The 18,404-nt window shown below is 31.6% G+C and overlaps 1 protein-coding gene across 3 annotated transcripts in view; it reads left to right on the top strand.

The window, feature by feature from the left end:
- The first annotated feature begins 1,173 nt into the window (after positions 1 to 1,173).
- The window catches only part of LOC148623815 (glutaminyl-peptide cyclotransferase-like), a 28,655-nt gene continuing 11,424 nt past the window's right edge, over positions 1,174 to 18,404 (top strand). The window contains exons 1-2 of one of the 3 annotated variants that reach the window (XM_088565979.1): positions 1,174 to 1,318; positions 15,710 to 15,859. In XM_088565979.1, the coding sequence (XP_088422105.1) occupies positions 1,268 to 1,318; positions 15,710 to 15,859 (201 nt within the window). In that variant the 5' untranslated portion in view covers positions 1,174 to 1,267. Of the gene's footprint in view, positions 1,319 to 9,136; positions 9,202 to 15,709; positions 15,860 to 18,404 lie in introns of those variants that run through there. The other 2 variants (XM_088565981.1, XM_088565980.1) reach the window with 2 other exon arrangements.

Below are 18,404 nucleotides of genomic sequence, written 5' to 3' on the forward strand. Positions count from 1 at the left end.
GGTGCACCGTGTTGGGAAAGATGCCACGTTCCTCGCACGTTAAAGAACCCTTCTGTGGTATTCGATAGGAGTAGGAACATTTGCGCTCCGCCACAGGAGGCTAAATTGCCCGACCCTGCCCATCCCTCCCTTTTTCTAGTGGCAAGTAAAATTCGTCGACCCTGTTATCCTTGTGTTCCATCCCCCTTTTCATTTCATCATTATCAATTCATGTTCATTTTATCATCCCTTCCATGTTCATCGCCTGAATATAGCTGAAATATTGCTGCTCGGGCGTTTAACCCCAATAATCAACCCGACAGGGTAGTCAAGGACGTGGAAAAAATCCTCAGTCAGTCACTGTTCGGCGCTTATATATAGTTTGAATATTTCCATGTGTTATGGGGATTTTTGATCATCGACATTCGGTTTGTCTATTTCGGATAAGTTTCCAGCATTTCCATATCATTCACTTCATATACACTATGAAAATGATATCATCCAACCCAAGTGCGAATCGCTCCGGTGTTTTTGATGGCCTGACCTCTTTGTGTCTATGCATTGACAACGTGATACCGGTGGGGCTAAATTATTTTAGCTAGGATATTTACCGGATTTGTGACGGATGTCACTGGACATGCATCCCCTTCCCATGGACTTTATCATATACATGTATTACTAGTAATTTATAGTCTCTGCCCTTCCAGAGCATCTGATGTCATGCTCATTTTTTGTGGGGGTTCATTTTGCTTATGGCTCTAGCTTTTTGCGTGATGCCTTGTTTCCCCTTTCTTTAGATTTTATTATGTCACTGTATTTAAATGGACATGTATTCGGGCCATGGATACTCCTACAACGTAAGTGGTTGGAATTCCGTTCCTCCATACCCCAACGTTAGGATGACACCAAGTCAGAAAATAGTTTGCCAGACAACCTCTAGCATTGCTTGAGTAGGGCCATTGAGTGTATTTAATAAATAGTTCTTAATCTAAATTGTCCCATTATGGACGCTTCGATATTCTTTGCCGATATTCGTAATTCCTAATCGTTTTCTTTTAATAAGGGAAATAAGTACTGATTCACAACGTTGTCTGGTATATCAGTTCGATCGGTGCCCGGAAAAAAGTACCGTCCACGTGTTACTCAGTTTATATTAAGAACATGTAAACAAACTGTATTGTCCAATGAAATATCTCTATGGTCGGAACGCCTCTAGATTATAGGAAGTACAAATATATTGGAACTTTATTGAGCTGACAGATTAGAGACAACAGATCGATACAGAAGCATGTGGAATTCGTACGCTAAGATACTATTTCTGTTCTGTAGTATAGGTTTCGTGAGTATTTCATATAGATATATATATGTTTTTGTTATAAATAAACGGCTCTGTGTACGGTGGTATCTTTCGTTCATGCAATGGCAGTAGTCACACACAGCAAGGGGCACTGACCAGGATTACTGGTTAAAGTAACGGTATTTTGTAGACTTAAACTTGGGAGTTCAATTTCGGGAACAACCACTTACTTATAATCAAATATTTACTTTCTAATTTTGAAAAAAAAATCTTCTTCAACCTTATATTTTAAGATATTGATGTATCAGCATTTATAACCTGCTCCTCTAGTCTAGGTTGACTCGGCATATTTATCTTCCAGATATTTTGTCAGTTTATCCTCAGAAACTTTTAAAGAATGAAATATAATAACCACCTACATAAATCACTGCTTCATTAGCCTCTGTATTGTTCATCTCAAAATATGGAAGTTGAAGTCAATAGCAGAAATTTAAGGACAACGAGAAATTTTTAGCTTTGGTTGGGTATCTTTTTATTAAACAATATGCAAACAAATGTAACCTTTTACATATTTATATATTGAAAAAGAAAATTAAGAACAAATAAATCAGGAAAAAAATCTAAAATCAGTAATGGTATATATTTTTACCGAAAACATAAAAGTTAAATACAAGAAAAAAACTAAATTACAATAATGGTACTAAAAGATGTAAAATGTATGTATATTTTTTTGCCGTTTGATTGGTTATTCCTTGCCATTGACATACAATGTATTGAAATGATGTATAGTTGTTGTATAATTTTGTTGTTGATTAAAATTTTTGAATACAGTAATCTGTATATTGTCTGCCAGTCAGTGCTAGGAAGAGGAGTCTTGAATGTTAGTTTAATTTCTCAGAGAAAGTTTCTTGCTTTCCAGTAGAAGAGAATTTTAATTATAACTTGTTTTTCATTAAGTTGGTAGTGAATTTAAACTTTTGCAAGGTTGTAGTTACAATCCTATTAGGAAAAATAAAAAAAAAACAAGTGGTTAGTTTTAATCTTGAATGGTTGGTAGGAGGTGACAGACTTGTTCTAAGTTTTCCAAGGTATATAATTTTATTATTTTTTTACATTTTTGAAATTGAAAGTCTTTCAGTGATGGGGTAATTGTAATCAGTTGTAATCAATTATACTTTAATAAGTTATCACATGTAATCAGTGATCATTGTCATTTATGCTTACATGTAATCATAAGTAATGGATCACTGGGTGGAAAGTGCTGTAATCATTATTACTTTTTTTTTACATTATAAAAAATGTATTGTGAAAATGGATTATTAAAGAGTACTTTCCCTTTTTACATTATTTATCAAACTTAATATTTTAATTGATTTCAGCAACTAAAAATTGAGATTGACTATTATACATTTTATTTAATAGATAATAGTGGTGTATGTCTCCAATTAGATTTCTATTCCCTTTTATCTTAAACTTGTTTCCTGCTACTTATTTACCTCAGCAAATAGAGACATTTAATGTTGACTTAAAATTATGTTACAATTTGTGAATATACAACATTTTGTCTTAATTTGTAAATAAGTTTGTTGTGGCTTGATCCAATGTTTATGAAGAAGTTGATGGAATCTTATACTTACAACTTTAATCATATATTTTGCTTAGAGAAACAAGATTTTTCTCATCAAACCTAAAAGCATGTACTACGTTACATCTGTGTAAAACATAATTTAATTTAATATCAAGATATTCTGTAAATATATTCCATTTTACTCATTTTTTTACCCAAAGTCTATAGTATTGTGTATAAGTAGAGTCGTGGCATATACAGAATAAAAACCACCGTAAAAAAAGATATAAAAAAAAAATTGGGGCAGGCCCTTTTGAGTAGGGGCGGGCAGGCATCTACAAATTAACTTGATTTGGCCAAACTGTCAGTTGACTGCTTTCAAAATTTGTTTTTATCATAGCTTTGAAATTAAGTATATACAAGAAATGTTAGACATGAATTATTTCTTCTGTTTAAAATTATATATATTTTGCTAAATTTGTCATTACATTACCCATGCCAAGGAAGAAAATTTATTTTTCTATATTCATGTGTGGAAATATCTGTCAAAAGTAATCACATGTAATTGATTACATTTGAAATTATGAGTTATCATGATGTAATCAGTTATATTTTTACCCCATGTAATCCCTGATGTAATTGATTACATTTGGAAGTAATCAGTCACAACCCAAATATCAAACAGACCAAATGGATTTCTTCAAGTAAACATACATGTACAATGTGCTTGGACTTACAACCTAGACTTAAGTCCACTAACAAAAATACTGATAAGATTACGTTTCACTTTCTTAAGTATCGTGACCAGAGTTCTCGTCATAAATCTTATCTATAAAATCTTAAAACTTGCATTAACTCATTTTATTTCCTAACATACAGACAGAAAATACTGCACACTTGTAAGAGTAAAATATTTAACTTTTAATGAATATTTTCACAATATTTTATATAATCATTAAGTAGATATTAGGCAGGTGTAACCTGTATGAGAACAAAAAGCCAGAGTGAAAACTATGACAGTTTACTTTTGGAATAAAAAAAATGGTATTTCTTATCTATGTCTTTAATGGTGATTCATATAAATTTCAGACACTGCCTGTGCAAGCTGAATTTTTTGTTCAAAGTCGAAATCTCGTCCATAAGTCGGAACCCTACCCAGCAGTTAAAAATTTAGTCCCAAAAAATCCGACTTATAGGCGAGTACATATTGTATACAAGGGAGTTATTCTGAAATACAGATGTACTTGATAAAGATTAATATGTGTTGATGTCTCCCACCCTATATTCTTCACAAAGTACAGAAAGCTCAATACTCACCCAAAAAGTTGACTTACTCTTGAATAGACTCATTCACAAGGAAAATCTAATTGTTAAAGATAGCATTTTTAGCTCACCTGGCCAAAGGCCACTTGAGCTATTGCCATCACTTGCCGTCAGTCGTTGTCGTTAACAATTTTTCAAAATTCTTCTTCTCTGACACCTCGACCAATTGGAAGTAAACTTGGTATGAATGTTTCTTAGAGTATCCTGCATAGAACTGATGTGGGGATTTCTGATCGGATAAAAAAAAAAACATTATATCTTCAAATTCTGACCAGGTAAAATTGTTCAGCGAGATGAGCTCTATCTGTGGTCAAATTTTCATTTTAATTGGTTTGGCCATGTTGGAGTTATTGCCCTTTTTCGAAGTGTTTTTGCTATTTTTAATTTTACTTCTTTCAAAAATCTCCTCCGACACTTCTTGACCAATTGAACCAAATGTGGTATGAATGTTTCTTGGGGTGTCCTGCATAGAACTGTTATCAACAGATTTTTCGTCTGTTGAAAAACATGGCTGGTTTTTTTTTTTTTTTTTTTTTTATAGTTTTCAGCCAATATCTTGAAAACTATGATAGAATGAAACTTTCAGTTGCTGAAATGATCCTCATGATATGGCCTACAAAAGTTTGTGGGGGTAAAAGTTTTTGGATGACTCTTTCTTAGAGTTATTGCCCTTTAAAGGCAGTTTTCAGCCAATATCTTGAAAACTATAAAAGATAGAATGAAACTATCAGTTGATGAAATGATCAATATGACAAGTCCTACCAAAGTTTTCTTTGAGTGGTGTTGGACACCTCCTTGTTAGAGTTATTTTCTCTTGAAAGGCAAAAATTTAACAAGGTGAGCGATTCAGGCTCCTGGAAGCCTCTTGTTTGGTATTAACATTTATTTGCTCATAGGGTCTTTACATAGAAAATAACACACTATATATAAAAGCAGTTCTTGTTATGACATGGGTTGTGTATTATTTTGTGGTGTGATGATTCCTTCATCATTCATTGAATAGCCATGGATGGCCTTGAGCTGATATGGTGTTGTTGCCTCTTTGACACATCCATTCTTGCTATATTTCCAAAATAATTTAATTTTCAGCTGCATTAACAATTTTTGTAGAGCAACTTGTGAAAATACTTTTACAATTTTTATCTTAACATAAGTATTTCCTATTATTAAGCACGCTATTACATTTATATATGTACATGTATTTCCTAGTGATATAAAGTAAAACCTGTCTAAACCAGACACTTTTTTCCTTATTTCAATTTGAACCTTTGTAAACCTATTATCTGTCTAAACCTAATAAAGTCCAAAAAGTGTTTTGTTTAAATATTTCACTGTATTTAATTTTTTTTTTATATATTTATTATATAGATAGCTGCGATTTACTGAATGTTTCCAGTGTGAAAATTTTCGATTATTCACACTGTGAATTAAATTCGGTAATTTCACTCTCGCACTTTCTCCTGCCAAAATGTCACAATACGAATTGGCTGTTCACAAAATTTAAAATTCATGTCGAAAATAGCAATGAATATTTTTGAAAATCCGTATAATAAAGAGGATAATCAATTGGTTATCGTGAATAAGCAAAATATGATCACTTGTGCCAAGAACGCATTAAGATTTAACTCATGGAGGGGCAAATTCAGCATACTCGTTAAATCTAAGTGTTCTTCAGCACTCGTGATCATATTTTGCTTATTCACTCTTTCCAATTAATTATCCTATTAATATTAAAATATTGTTATTTAAATATCTACATTGAAGATGAACATGAAAATAAAACATGTGTGGTACATTGTGATACATGTATAATGCTTTAATGTTTATCCCTGTGTATTTTCATGTATACATGTACATAAATTAAGATAAATAAGAATATTTTCTTTGCAAATTTGTTCTTGTTGAGCAATGGATTTTGAAAAATGTATTGTATAATTAGCTTGACTTATAAACCACATGTACAATGTAGAATGAAATACACTTGTAATTCTACAGTGAAATGAGGCAGATGTAACCTGTAAGAGAAGGAAGTCCAATATACCTATGTTTTAAAAAAATGTGCTTTTTAGTTTTACATCAACTATGGTTTATTTTTCTTCTGAATTAAAAACTTTAAGATGTTAGCAATAAACAGATAAATCTTTTAAAGTCAAAGGTTAAATTTGATTGATTACCATTATAAGGAATTGTATGAGGACGTAGTTTGTAACACCATGGAAGTATAATTTCTAAATGTTATACTTCCTTGGTAAGTCTGGTACATGTATATCATGTACAGGTACTTTGAATTAACTGACTGTAAAAACTGGGACATGTACAAGTAGTTTTACATGTAGAAACTTATGACAGCATAATGATTGTTTGAATAGTTTCTGAATATTAACATGTATTTTTGGTTTAGTTCAGAATGGCTTTACTATGTTAAACATAAGTCAAAATGGCAATGGTGGCAGTACTTTAGACAAATTCTATTAATATTGCATTGATAGTACATTACTTATTGCAAGTAAGATGATCATTTCCAGGTTTACTGTCTGACCTAAAATATATTCCTTACTGAAAACTACTTTTATGTACTGTATTGTGGATCCAGCCCCTGTATGCTGGGTGTGTGCTCTCTTGTTTTTCATTTAAAAAAGTTGTATGAAATGACAGAAAATCACTGAAGGTGCATACCCCAGTTATTGATTAGTCAGCTGTGCAGAAATGTCAAAGGTGGATATACAAGTGAAAAAGTTATTTGTAAAGTTTATGTAAAGATAAGAAATTGAATTCAATATTTTGGCCAACTTTCATCATAAACAATGTGCATGAGATACAATAACTTGATCTATTAAACACAGTACAAAGTTACACTCAGGGAGCAGTGACAAAATCTTCTAATGCAGAACATCAATTGCTTACAAGTTAAACTTTGATCTTATTCAGAATTCTTTGGGAAAAATAAGCACAGACATGATTCATGCATTAAAGTGCTAAAATATTGAATATTATTGCCTTAAAAATCTTTTACATGTACATATCTGCACTTTATTAACTGATTTTTGCCATTACTGTCAATAGTGGCCTTAAATTTATTGCTTCCTATATTAAATTCTTTTTAATAAAATGGTCCCTTTCCCATTAGCCATTAGTTTACTTGGCTCAATCTATCCTAGTATGAAAAAAAATGCTTTAATGTTTCATGCATATCATTTGGAATAGTGGATATTTCCCCAATTGTCCATACTAAACTTTTTATCACTGGATGCTGCAACTCTTAAAATTTGACCAATATATTTGTGGTCCAGCATCAGTCTACTGAGCTTTGAAGATTTTTAAAGTAATTGTAATGATTATAATGTGTTACAGGTAAAAGTATTTAAGGTTTATTAACTGGGTCAAGTTACTTACACCAGATAGACTTGAAGATTGTTTAGAAATGAAGAATTGGTTGTGGAAAGAAAAATTAATGTAATTTGCATCAATTTACAAAGATTTTCAAATTATAATTAGAAAGTACAATTCAAAATTAATGGGAGTGTTTGAATTCCCAAGACAAATAAAAAATGTGGTGTTTTGCTCTGTGAGTGGGAAAATATTGATGATGGTATTAAAACAACATTGCCATTAATGTAGAGAATTTATCAGTTTTACACAACTGATTGAAAGAAAACAAAGGAAAGCTAGGAAAAAGTCATGCTAGGGCGTTGATTCCATAGATATAGTACCATGTTCATCATGTCTATATTGATCATGATATTGGTTTGCTATTTTATCTGTTTCCATATTTATAAAGGTTGGTCTTTGACAGAAAGTGATAATGTCTGTAAATATTAATTTCCGGGCCATGACGAGAAATTAATTGGTAGTAGTATTGCTTTCTTTATCCATACATCTTGTCTCTTTTAAGATAAGACCTTATTTTTGGAATCGAATTTGGTCTGGTTACAGCCATTTTCCAAATAGTAAATAAGAATTTACATTTAAGAAATTTGTAAATGTCATGAAGTTTAATGAACAAGAGTGATAGAAATGTATTTGGCTCCTAATTTGACATGCTTTTAATTTTTCATCTTGAATGGAAATGATACTGAACATTACAAAATAAAATTATTGTCAATTGTAAGTTTATTTTAACTAGTAGACAGTTAAAACCTCTCCAAATTGTAGTAAGAATTGAACAAAAATTAAAAAGAAATATCTATTGAACTTCAGAAGATGTTAAAAAAATCTTCAAAAGTTGATAAATAAAAAAATCCAATAGTATATTTTTGTCAGATAATAATCTTCATTTGAATAATTCAATAATAGCTTATTAAAAGAGTCCATGTGTATGTACCGGTACTCTGTAATAAATGTACCTGAGTCAGAAAACAGTAAAAACCTCTGAGGATAGAAAATACTGAAAATGAAAAAAAAAATTATGGTATTATAGAATACATGTATTGAAATTGAGTAATTCTACAGGATGATGTGCTGATATCTGTTGCTATTTCTCCTTTTGCAAAAGGAAAAGTTTTCAGCAAAGCCTTTTCAGGAAAATATGTCTCTAATTCTGCTGAGAACAGTATAGGCAAATATTTGTCAACATGTAAGTTTGTCAGTTATGTGTTCCAATCTACATGTGAAAATGTATTCAGAAAAAATACCAAGACCTGTAATATGATAAATATTACCCTTAATCATTGAAATGATTCCTTAAGGCTAGAAATCAAACATTGTCACCGATTTGTCATTGTAATATATACATAATAAAGACATGGTGTACTTGTCCCATTAACAGTGGACATGTTATTGAAGTACAGTCAAACCTATCTCAAGTAACCTTCTGATGGACAGCACAATCATAGTCATGTAAAACAGTCTGTATTTGATGTTTATTTTACATAGAATGCACTACATGGGAATATTTTCATCATAGTCTTTTAAGGCCAATTATTGCTGAATAGAGGTGATACAGGTTTTACTGTATACACTATCGATATTTTATGTTAACAAGGAAGGTCTTTTGATGGGTGTGTATTGGTATATATCTGTCTTTTTGTCTGCACAGGTTATATTTTCATAATTTCCCAAATTAAATTGTATTCCATGGTTTTGGTCCTTAGACCTTAACTGAGAAACTTGTAATTGAGAAATGAAGCCACAAAAATCATCTAGTGGACTTTTCAGTAAACAAAAATAACATTTCCTAGCTTAGTTGTGCATTTATGTATTTTCTCTTTAGGAAATAGAATATAAAGCGAGTGTTGGGTTTCTCTGTGTATCAGTGTTTAGAATTAACATTTTGAGAATGAGCCATTTTTAATGATCTTAAAAATTTGAATGGGCCATTTTTTAACATTCTTTGTAAAAAATTATTATTTTAATTGAACATTTTTAGGAGGAATGTGATAAAAAGCAATGGCACTATCTAATCCCATTCATGCGAATATCTTCAATTATGAGCAATTTTTCATTTAATGATATAACGCTGTGATAGGTAGTGAATATGATTGTGAATTTCTGTTACAAAAATATTTGTCTAAGGATTGGGAGGTGCAAGCATGTCACCCACTTCCTTAGATATGGAACACTTGTATAATATTATAGGCAGGGTGTAATCAACTTAGATGATCAATCCCAAGGGTTTTATTACTAGTAAATGTATTTGTGTAAAATGATTCCTCTACTAGAAGTTCCATTGTTCAGTGATGGCGTTCCATAGATTCCTCTACCAGTAGTTCCATTGTTCAGTGATGGTATTCCATAGATTCCTCTATCGGTCATCATTCGGGAATTAACACCACCAAATTTCTGACAGTTTATCAACACTTTAATCAACAAGATCATTCAGTCCTCTCAATGAAAGTTCATATTTTAGAAAAAATTTACCATCCTACAAACAGTCCTGTTCTAAGTAAAAACTATCTTAGGGAAAGAGAGGAGTACTGGATACGCAGACTAGGTACTGCAATACCTTACGCATGCAATGTCAAAGGAATAGGAAACCATTCAAGCTAATATAACAATAGCATAAATGTGATGAATTTATTTGACAAAAATCCAAGACAGGAAAGGAGTGATGGCCATCGCCACTATACGTCACATAAGTTACATGATGTCTCCACAGATGGTCTCCTTCCTTTCATACAAAAACCTCTTGAACATCACATTAGAACCAAACTTTATTCTGTACCTCTCACTCTACTACACTCCCTTTACAAAACAAGTCTTGACACTCCTGTTTCTGACCCCACCTCTACATTATACAGACTTTTTGCCATCATTTTGGATATTGGTTTCCACAGACTCTTTAAACCAGTTTGTGTGAAAAGTCAAGATGAAAAACGATCATTTCTTCCACTACCATTTGTCAACAAAGGCATAGATGCAATTAATTAGGCTAACATCCTCCATCACAAAAACGTTACCAACAAAATTCCCCCATATTTCAAAGACAAATCCATACCAATTATTTCATATTCCTATACTTCACCCATTGCATCCAAAATTTTCAATTATAAAAGGCTGTTGCAGAACCTTGAGATTGAGGACTTCAAGGCTAAACCACCTGACTGTTTTTGCAAAACCTCTCCATTCAAATACGGTCCTTCTGGTCACGTCGTTACGGGAGATTTAACCATCATTGAAAACGAATCTCTGCGTAATATCCTTTCTAAAGGTCCCAAGTACCGTGAACCACGCTCCATAAATTGGAATTATAACTTTAAAAGTTCTTATGGATGCCGTCAAGGACTATGCAAGAAAATGGATAAAACAAGAACAAGAAGACATTGATTCTCTGTCAGAATGGTTAAAAGCCGTGAGGTCTTTAATTTTGAAACGAATGAAAGTTTTAAGTAGGTCAATGAGTGCCAAGGCTACATCAGTTTTTAAAGACACTGATGTAGCAAAAACATGACAAATATGTTGTCGTACCAGCAGACAAAGCCCAAAACAACATTGTTTTTGTCTGCAAAACGTTTTACATCCAATGTTTATTATCAGAGGTAGACGTAGAAAATAATAGTAGTGATAAGACCTATACTGCCACCACACTCTCTAAAGAAGAGATTGTGGAAAACCATAAATCTGTGCTATCCTCTTTTGGTCTCTCTACCAAGGATGATGATTGTGATTTACCATCTATGTACTAGATTCCTAAACTCCACAAGAATCCATACGAACAACCTTTCATAGCTGGATCTGCAAAATGTACCACCAAACCTCTTTCAAAACTTTTAACTTCTATACTCACAACTGTCAAAGAGGGTCTGCAGTCCTACCACAACACTTGTTACTCCCATAGTGGTATTATTCAATGTGGATCCTAAAAAATTCAAAGGATCTTTTGGAAACAATTAGTTCAAGACTATTATCTGAATATAATAGCATTAAAACCTATGATTTTCCACACTGTATACTTCTATTCCCCATACTCAGTTAAAATCCCGACTTTAAAACATTATACATCGTTTTTTCAAAAAAGATGGTACACCTAGATACAAATATATAGTTCTTGGTAGAGATTCCTCATACTTTGTAAGAAATAATTCAAAATCATCTTCCAAATATACAGAGGAAGATGTTTACAAAATGCTGGAATTTTCAATCGACAACATAATTGTCCAATGTGGTGGACGTGTTTTTCAACAGACGGTCAGCATTCTAATGGGAACAAATTGTGCTCCTACCCAAAAGAACTTGTGATAAAGGATACTACAGACACCGTGAAGTCAGCTTCATATCTTGACCTACACTTAGAAATCGATGGTAAAGGAAAACTATTGACCAAACTTTACGACAAATGTGATGACTTTTCATTCAGAATTGTCAACTTTCCTTTCATCTGTGGCAACATCCCTTCAGCACCTGCGTATGGAGTGTTCATATCACAACTCATCACAACTCTACGTTATGCCAGAGCTTGCCAAAACTACACAGACTTTTTGTATCGCACTAGAAATCTAACAAATAGGCTTCTGGAACAGGGTTATGTTGCTACAAGATTGAAGTCATCACTACAGAAGTTTTATGGTCATCATCATGAACTCGTGGATCGTTATGGTGTATCAATCTGCACCATGAAAGCAGAGGACGCTTACCCTTCCGGTGCATCTGGTCTATGCTCCCAGTTTTTAGTGGAGTCCGAGTTGCTCATTTGCTTTTATTACTTTGTATGTTTGATTTTAGTTACTTTATGTTCTTTGTTGTGTATGTCTGTTTTCCATGTCAGTTCTTTGTCCCTGGATTACATTCTTTTGATTACCGCTATAACCTTGGTTTCCTTGATTACTCTACCAGTAGTTCCATTGTTCTACCATCAGTAACATCAAAAATGTAATTTTTAAAATCTTTTTTTTTTAAGAATTTACTGGCAAATGTAAGTTTCTATTTACTACAGCAATAACAGAAATCAACCTCAGACCAATTCTATGCCATTCATATAATACTTCCGTATAGAAATACAATTGATAGTGGCTTTTAAGCTAATATTCTTTTCTTGTTCCATTAGTTTTAGAAAAGAATTGGTATGAAAGGGGCTGATTAAAAGCAATATTAGGTTGATTAGCTTGAAGATGATTGTTTGACAGTTATATTGAAATTAATTACTCTGCAGCTTTCAATGAAAAATTTTGTAGCACTTGGATAATGAGCTTTTGAGCCAGTGGCATGAATCTTTCCAGTCCTCCATTAGTGTAGGAAGAAAGCCCCTAACTTGTTAATCCCAAATACTATCTGATTTTCTTGTTGACATATTTATTATAGTGCTGAACAAAAAGTGCAGTTAACTGTGTTTTTTCCCTGCGTTCATTACCACCTTTTGATAGAAATTATTAGAAATCGTAATTCTTTTTTCAAACATATACATATGACATATTTGCATATAAGGATTGTTTATACAGTATTAAGAATGCTAAATAATATTATAACGAAGTTGCAAAGGATATAATGTTTTTGACCCGTCAGTCCGTCAGTCCAACTTCATTTTTCCGAACTTTTTTTCTAAACGCTTACAGATATTGACATGATTTTTGGTATATAAGTTCACCATGATAAGTTACAGGTCAAGTGTAATTTTTGTTCTGCTCTGATGATTTTTATCGAAATTATAGGCCTTGAACTTCGAAAAAATTCACAGAAATATCAGTTTTCTGGACTTTTTTTCTAAACGTTTGCAGATATGGGCATGATTTTTAGTGTATAAATTCACCATGATAAGTTACAGGTCAATTTTATGTTTTGTTCTGCTCTAATGATTTTTACTGAAATTACGGCTTTGAACTTAGCAAAATTGACAGAAATAATAGTTTTCTGGAATTTTTTTCTAAACTTTTGCAGATATTGACATGATTTGTAGTATAGAAATTAACCATGATAAGTTACAGGACAAGTTTGTAGTTGGTTCCGCTCAGATGATTTTTACCGATATTATGGGCCTTAAACTTAGCTAAATTCACAGAAATAACAGTTTTTCAGACTTTTTTTTATAAATGATTGCAGATTATGACATGATTATTGGTATATAAATTCACCATGATAAGTTACAGGTCAAGTGTATGTTTTGTTCCACTACTATGATATTTACTTTGGATTAATTAAAACTCAAAGAAATAACAGTCTGGTGTTTGAAACTACCATTCTGAATAATAGAATTTAGTTAGAAGATAAAGGTCTAAAGCCTAAAAGACATTCTTATTCCTCTTTTTATCAGGGTCCTCCTACATGTATTTCTCATACAAACAAATTTACTTCAGTATCCAACGTGGAGACGCGTGGGGTATGTGAGCGGACAGTCAAAAAGTCAAAATCTATAAGTTAATTATGAATTATTTTTCACTTGTTTTTAGAAGTTATAATTTTATTGCTCTAAGAAGTTCCAACTTACTTCAGCCTACATCTCAAAAACAAATATTGAAGAATCAGTAACCATATTCACTATTTTCAGAATCTTATGTAGTGTCATACATTTAATTACCACCCAAATTAAGAATTGTGTCAAGATTATGTATGTTGTATAAATATTGTTATGGTGTGATGAAGCAGTTTTTCATGGAGAAGTTTATTACATTTCATTTCTCCAAACATATTTCAAGCCTCATGTTTCTGTTTAAATAGAATAATATAATGCTGACTAGTGGCTAACTGTTTTGATATTGTGCTCTGGAGAATTGACTTCTTTATATGCTTAGTGAGAGAGGACAAGATGATAAAATCAGAGTGAATGATAAAGATGAAGCAACCATGTTAGTTCTAATGAGATTAGATAGACAGCACTCCTACAACAGTAGTGATATCCATTAACTTTGATACAATGTACAAATCTTTTGTCCACTCTCCTCTTCATTAAGCTTAGTTTCTTTGATAGAAAAAAACCTTCTATGATGAATAATCCTTAACATTGTCATCTCTTATGCCCTTAGAGTGTTCATTTGGCATAAATACTGCTATGATATTGGTGATCAGATAAACTTTGAAATTATTAGGTGCTATAGGGAAACAATTAGCTAATGGAAACTTAATTCCCTGAATTTCTCACTTTAAATATGGTTCAATAAAATAAGGTTTAAATGGTGGTAATTTATCCACATCATTTGAAATATAGCTAGTAATGTTTATCAATTCCTCATGTAGATTTTTTACATTGCTTTAAGGATTCTTAGATATTGTTTCCAATTTAATTTTATGATGAAAGAGAATATAAACAAAACACAGATGTTAGAATATAAAGATAAAAGATACTAATAAGTTATAGGTTAGGAAAGAAACCTTTTAAACAAAGACATGAGAGGTCTTTATGATACCATTATCACATGATAATTTTTAAGATAAATTTGGTCGAAATTATTGTTTTATTTTAAATAAGAAGTGTTATTTGGGGACAAAACAATTTATACTGTAAGTATATAAATTGTATTAAAGGCCATCTATAAAACAATTGCAGCTACCTAGACATGTGCTGTTCAGATATGTCTCTGTTCATTTGTCAATGAGTATAGGTACCATGCGTTTTGGAAACTGATTTCACCAAATAGTTCCTTTTATCAGAATGATTTTTTGAACACAAATAGTGTCAACCATATACAAAAAAAAAAAAAACAAAAGTGGGATTTTCACTTATGAGATGTCAATGTCATAAATAATTTCCAATGATGTAGTTAAATAAAACCAGGTACTGTTTCAGGAACATAATTCCGGCTATATTATCAAAGAACTCTTGTCATTCCTTTATTTCTTTCTTAGGACTTTTTCCTGCTGTATTATCAAAGAACTCTTGGCATTCCTTTATTTCTTCCTTAGGACTTTCACACATGTTTGCCTACACACTTTTTTGTAAATTTGTACAGAAAATATGCAGATTTTTTTGTGGTGATTTCCACCTACCTTGTTTCCAAATCTTGTTTGCATTTATCACAGCCATCCCATTTTTTGCTTTAACATTCTTTAGATGATAGCCAGTGTACCGATTAATGGAAGCAGCAATCAAGGAAGAATTAGCTTTACTGAAGAATTTCATTATTTTCATCAAAGGATATGACTCTAATTAATTTGCATTTGAATTTCTTTTTTTATTTCAGAGTCCTACATTTGGAATGAAATTTGGATCAAGAAAAGAAATGGAAATCTTGGCCAAAGAATTCACAGAGCATAAAACTTTCAAAGAACTACTGAAACCTATTCTTGTACCAAGGATGGTAGATACAGATTCTCACAGGAATGTTAGAGAGGTTTGTATTGTCTCAGGAAATGAATACTTCTTACATAAAATCATACTTTTTTATCTTATGCAGAATGTTGTATTTAACATACAAAATTCATAGGTATGTTCCTATATATTTACATATTTTAATATGACTGCAAAAATTATCATGGTCTTCCTGGATGACCTGAATATTTTTAATAAAATTTTACAATAAGGTTCAAAACCTGAAAGGAAGATTGGTATTGATTTTGTGTTTGTCCCAACCATTTAGGAAAAAAGGGCCAAAAAACAATACAAATAAAGTGTAAGTATATCAATTTCTGTGATTTTGAACTGAAAAGTTTTCAAACTGCCCAAGTCAGAAGGATTAGATTTTAGGGGTTAAGAATTTCACCATTAAGGAATTTGTCTAATAAGGCAAAAATCAAGTATATTTATGGTTCCTTGACAAAGCCTTAGTAGAAGTATATGAATCTGAATGAAGTTGTACTGCAAGTTTCCAAACCACATAAGGAAAGATTGATGTTGTGGGTTATAACCCTAACTACCTGATATGTAGAATAGGAGGGACTTAAAAGGGCAGATCAAAAGCAAGCCTTTTATAAAACTTTGCTTTATATGAAAAGTTTAAATGTGTTGTTCTCAATGAAATTGTGCCAGAAGATTTCATACCCAAAAGTCCTTCAGGGATCTGTTTTAGGGTGATGATCTTAACTTTTTTGAATAAGTGACCAATACGGGCAAAATAACAAACATTGCTTAGGTTTTCAAGCACTACTTGAATGAAATTATATTGAAGGTTTTGATCATTTAAAATTAGGGACAAAAAAGGGATGAGAAATTATTGTTTTCTAAATCCATGTATAAATTGCTTATGTCTTATTGCAAATTTTAAAGCTCTTTGCTTATGGGTATTTTCATTCTTCTCTGGAAATTTTGTGTGTCAAACATTCAATCACAACAAAAATCAGCCCTGAATCAAGCTAGAATATTGTGTTCGTGTTTTTCCTGTTCAGGGTGTGACCTGCAGTTATCTGTGCCCTTCATAAATATATATATATGAAGTATTTTATTTATTGTATCATTAAAATGTCAAAAAGCAGTTCTAACCATTTTGCTGATTTTTAACTTATTTTCCCATTTAAAATGGCAATGAAATACCAGTTTCATTGGTTCAATATCTACCCAATCAGGAAATGACAAAAAAATTGGTGATAATATTCAGTATAAAAGTAAAAATATGTAGGTATAAAGTTTTTTTTTTTAAATTAATTTAATATTTAATGCTGTATTGGAATTCTAGACCGACACAAAGCGTCATTATGGAGTTTATAAGCTTTACTGAGATAATTACATATCTTTCTGACATTAATCAGATTTTCTGGATTTAATAAATGAATTGCATATTCTGTACGAACTTCTTTTAAAGACTTTTGAATATAGGACAATATAAAGGAAATTATTCTTCATCTTCTGCTTTGTTTTTGCAGTAATTACAAAATTGTTCAGTTGCCAACAGTTTTAGTCTATTGTGCCTTCTGCAATAGCCTAAAAAGCAGTTAGCTGTGCTCTGTCATATTTTCATTGATAACGAGGTACCTCAAGTTATTTTTTCAAGATAAAAGATGAGCAGATTTTATTATTGAATATCAGGTTTTGAGCATTATTGAACTAATAATTTGCATTTTTTACATCATTACCAATAAAAGTTAGTTTGGTTTGATTGGATTATTTTTTTAATCCCATTGCAACACAAATTTTGTCGGATTGTTAGTCACCATATGTTGTTGATCATTTTGATTTGAGAAATTTTACAGGACTGAGGAGTTATGGGATTTTGTTGAACATGTTACACTTCAGGAACACGTCGTGGACACAACTCCTCAGAAACTGCTTGACAGATATTTTTCAAGTTTTGTAGGATTGTTAGTCACTGTATGTTCTTGATCATATTTTGCCTCCATATCAAATTGACAACTTTTAAAGGAATTGTTGAATTTGTAATGCTTCACTATAGGAACATTTTTTGGATGCAACTCACTCAAGACCACTTAACAGATTTTGTTCAAATATTACTGTGTAGCAGTTAATGTTTTCTTTCTTGAAATGAAATTAACTTGTAGGATCATATGTGAGGGATGCTGTAAATTATTTTTTTATCCAAAAAGGCCTGTTGAATGTAGGTCAGTTTTGTTTTGTACATTAAAATATTATATAACCTGCACACATACCATTAAGGTTTTTCGTAAATAATTGTTGTGTTCTATATTTTAGCAAAATATGCTTTAATACTAAACTATATCTTTCTTATATCATAATAAGCGTGAAGTATATATAACTTTGAAATGATCAACAACTCTCCACTGGAAAGTAATATCTTTTACAGCATTTGACTGCGAAAATAATTACACTGTTAGGTCTGAGGAAATCTAAGAAGTGAATATAAATTGCAGGAGAAATTCATCAAATTACAAAAAAGTATTGGTTTTAGGATATACAGAGAAAAGTCAAATTAATCTTTTTACCAATTTCGAATGATATGTGTTCTCCACACAGTAAATGGTAAATTG

This window comes from Perna viridis, chromosome 2, assembly GCF_037379345.1.
Source record: "Perna viridis isolate PV_CMFRI_1.1 ecotype Kerala chromosome 2, ASM3737934v1, whole genome shotgun sequence".
NCBI classification, from domain to species: domain Eukaryota; kingdom Metazoa; phylum Mollusca; class Bivalvia; order Mytilida; family Mytilidae; genus Perna; species Perna viridis.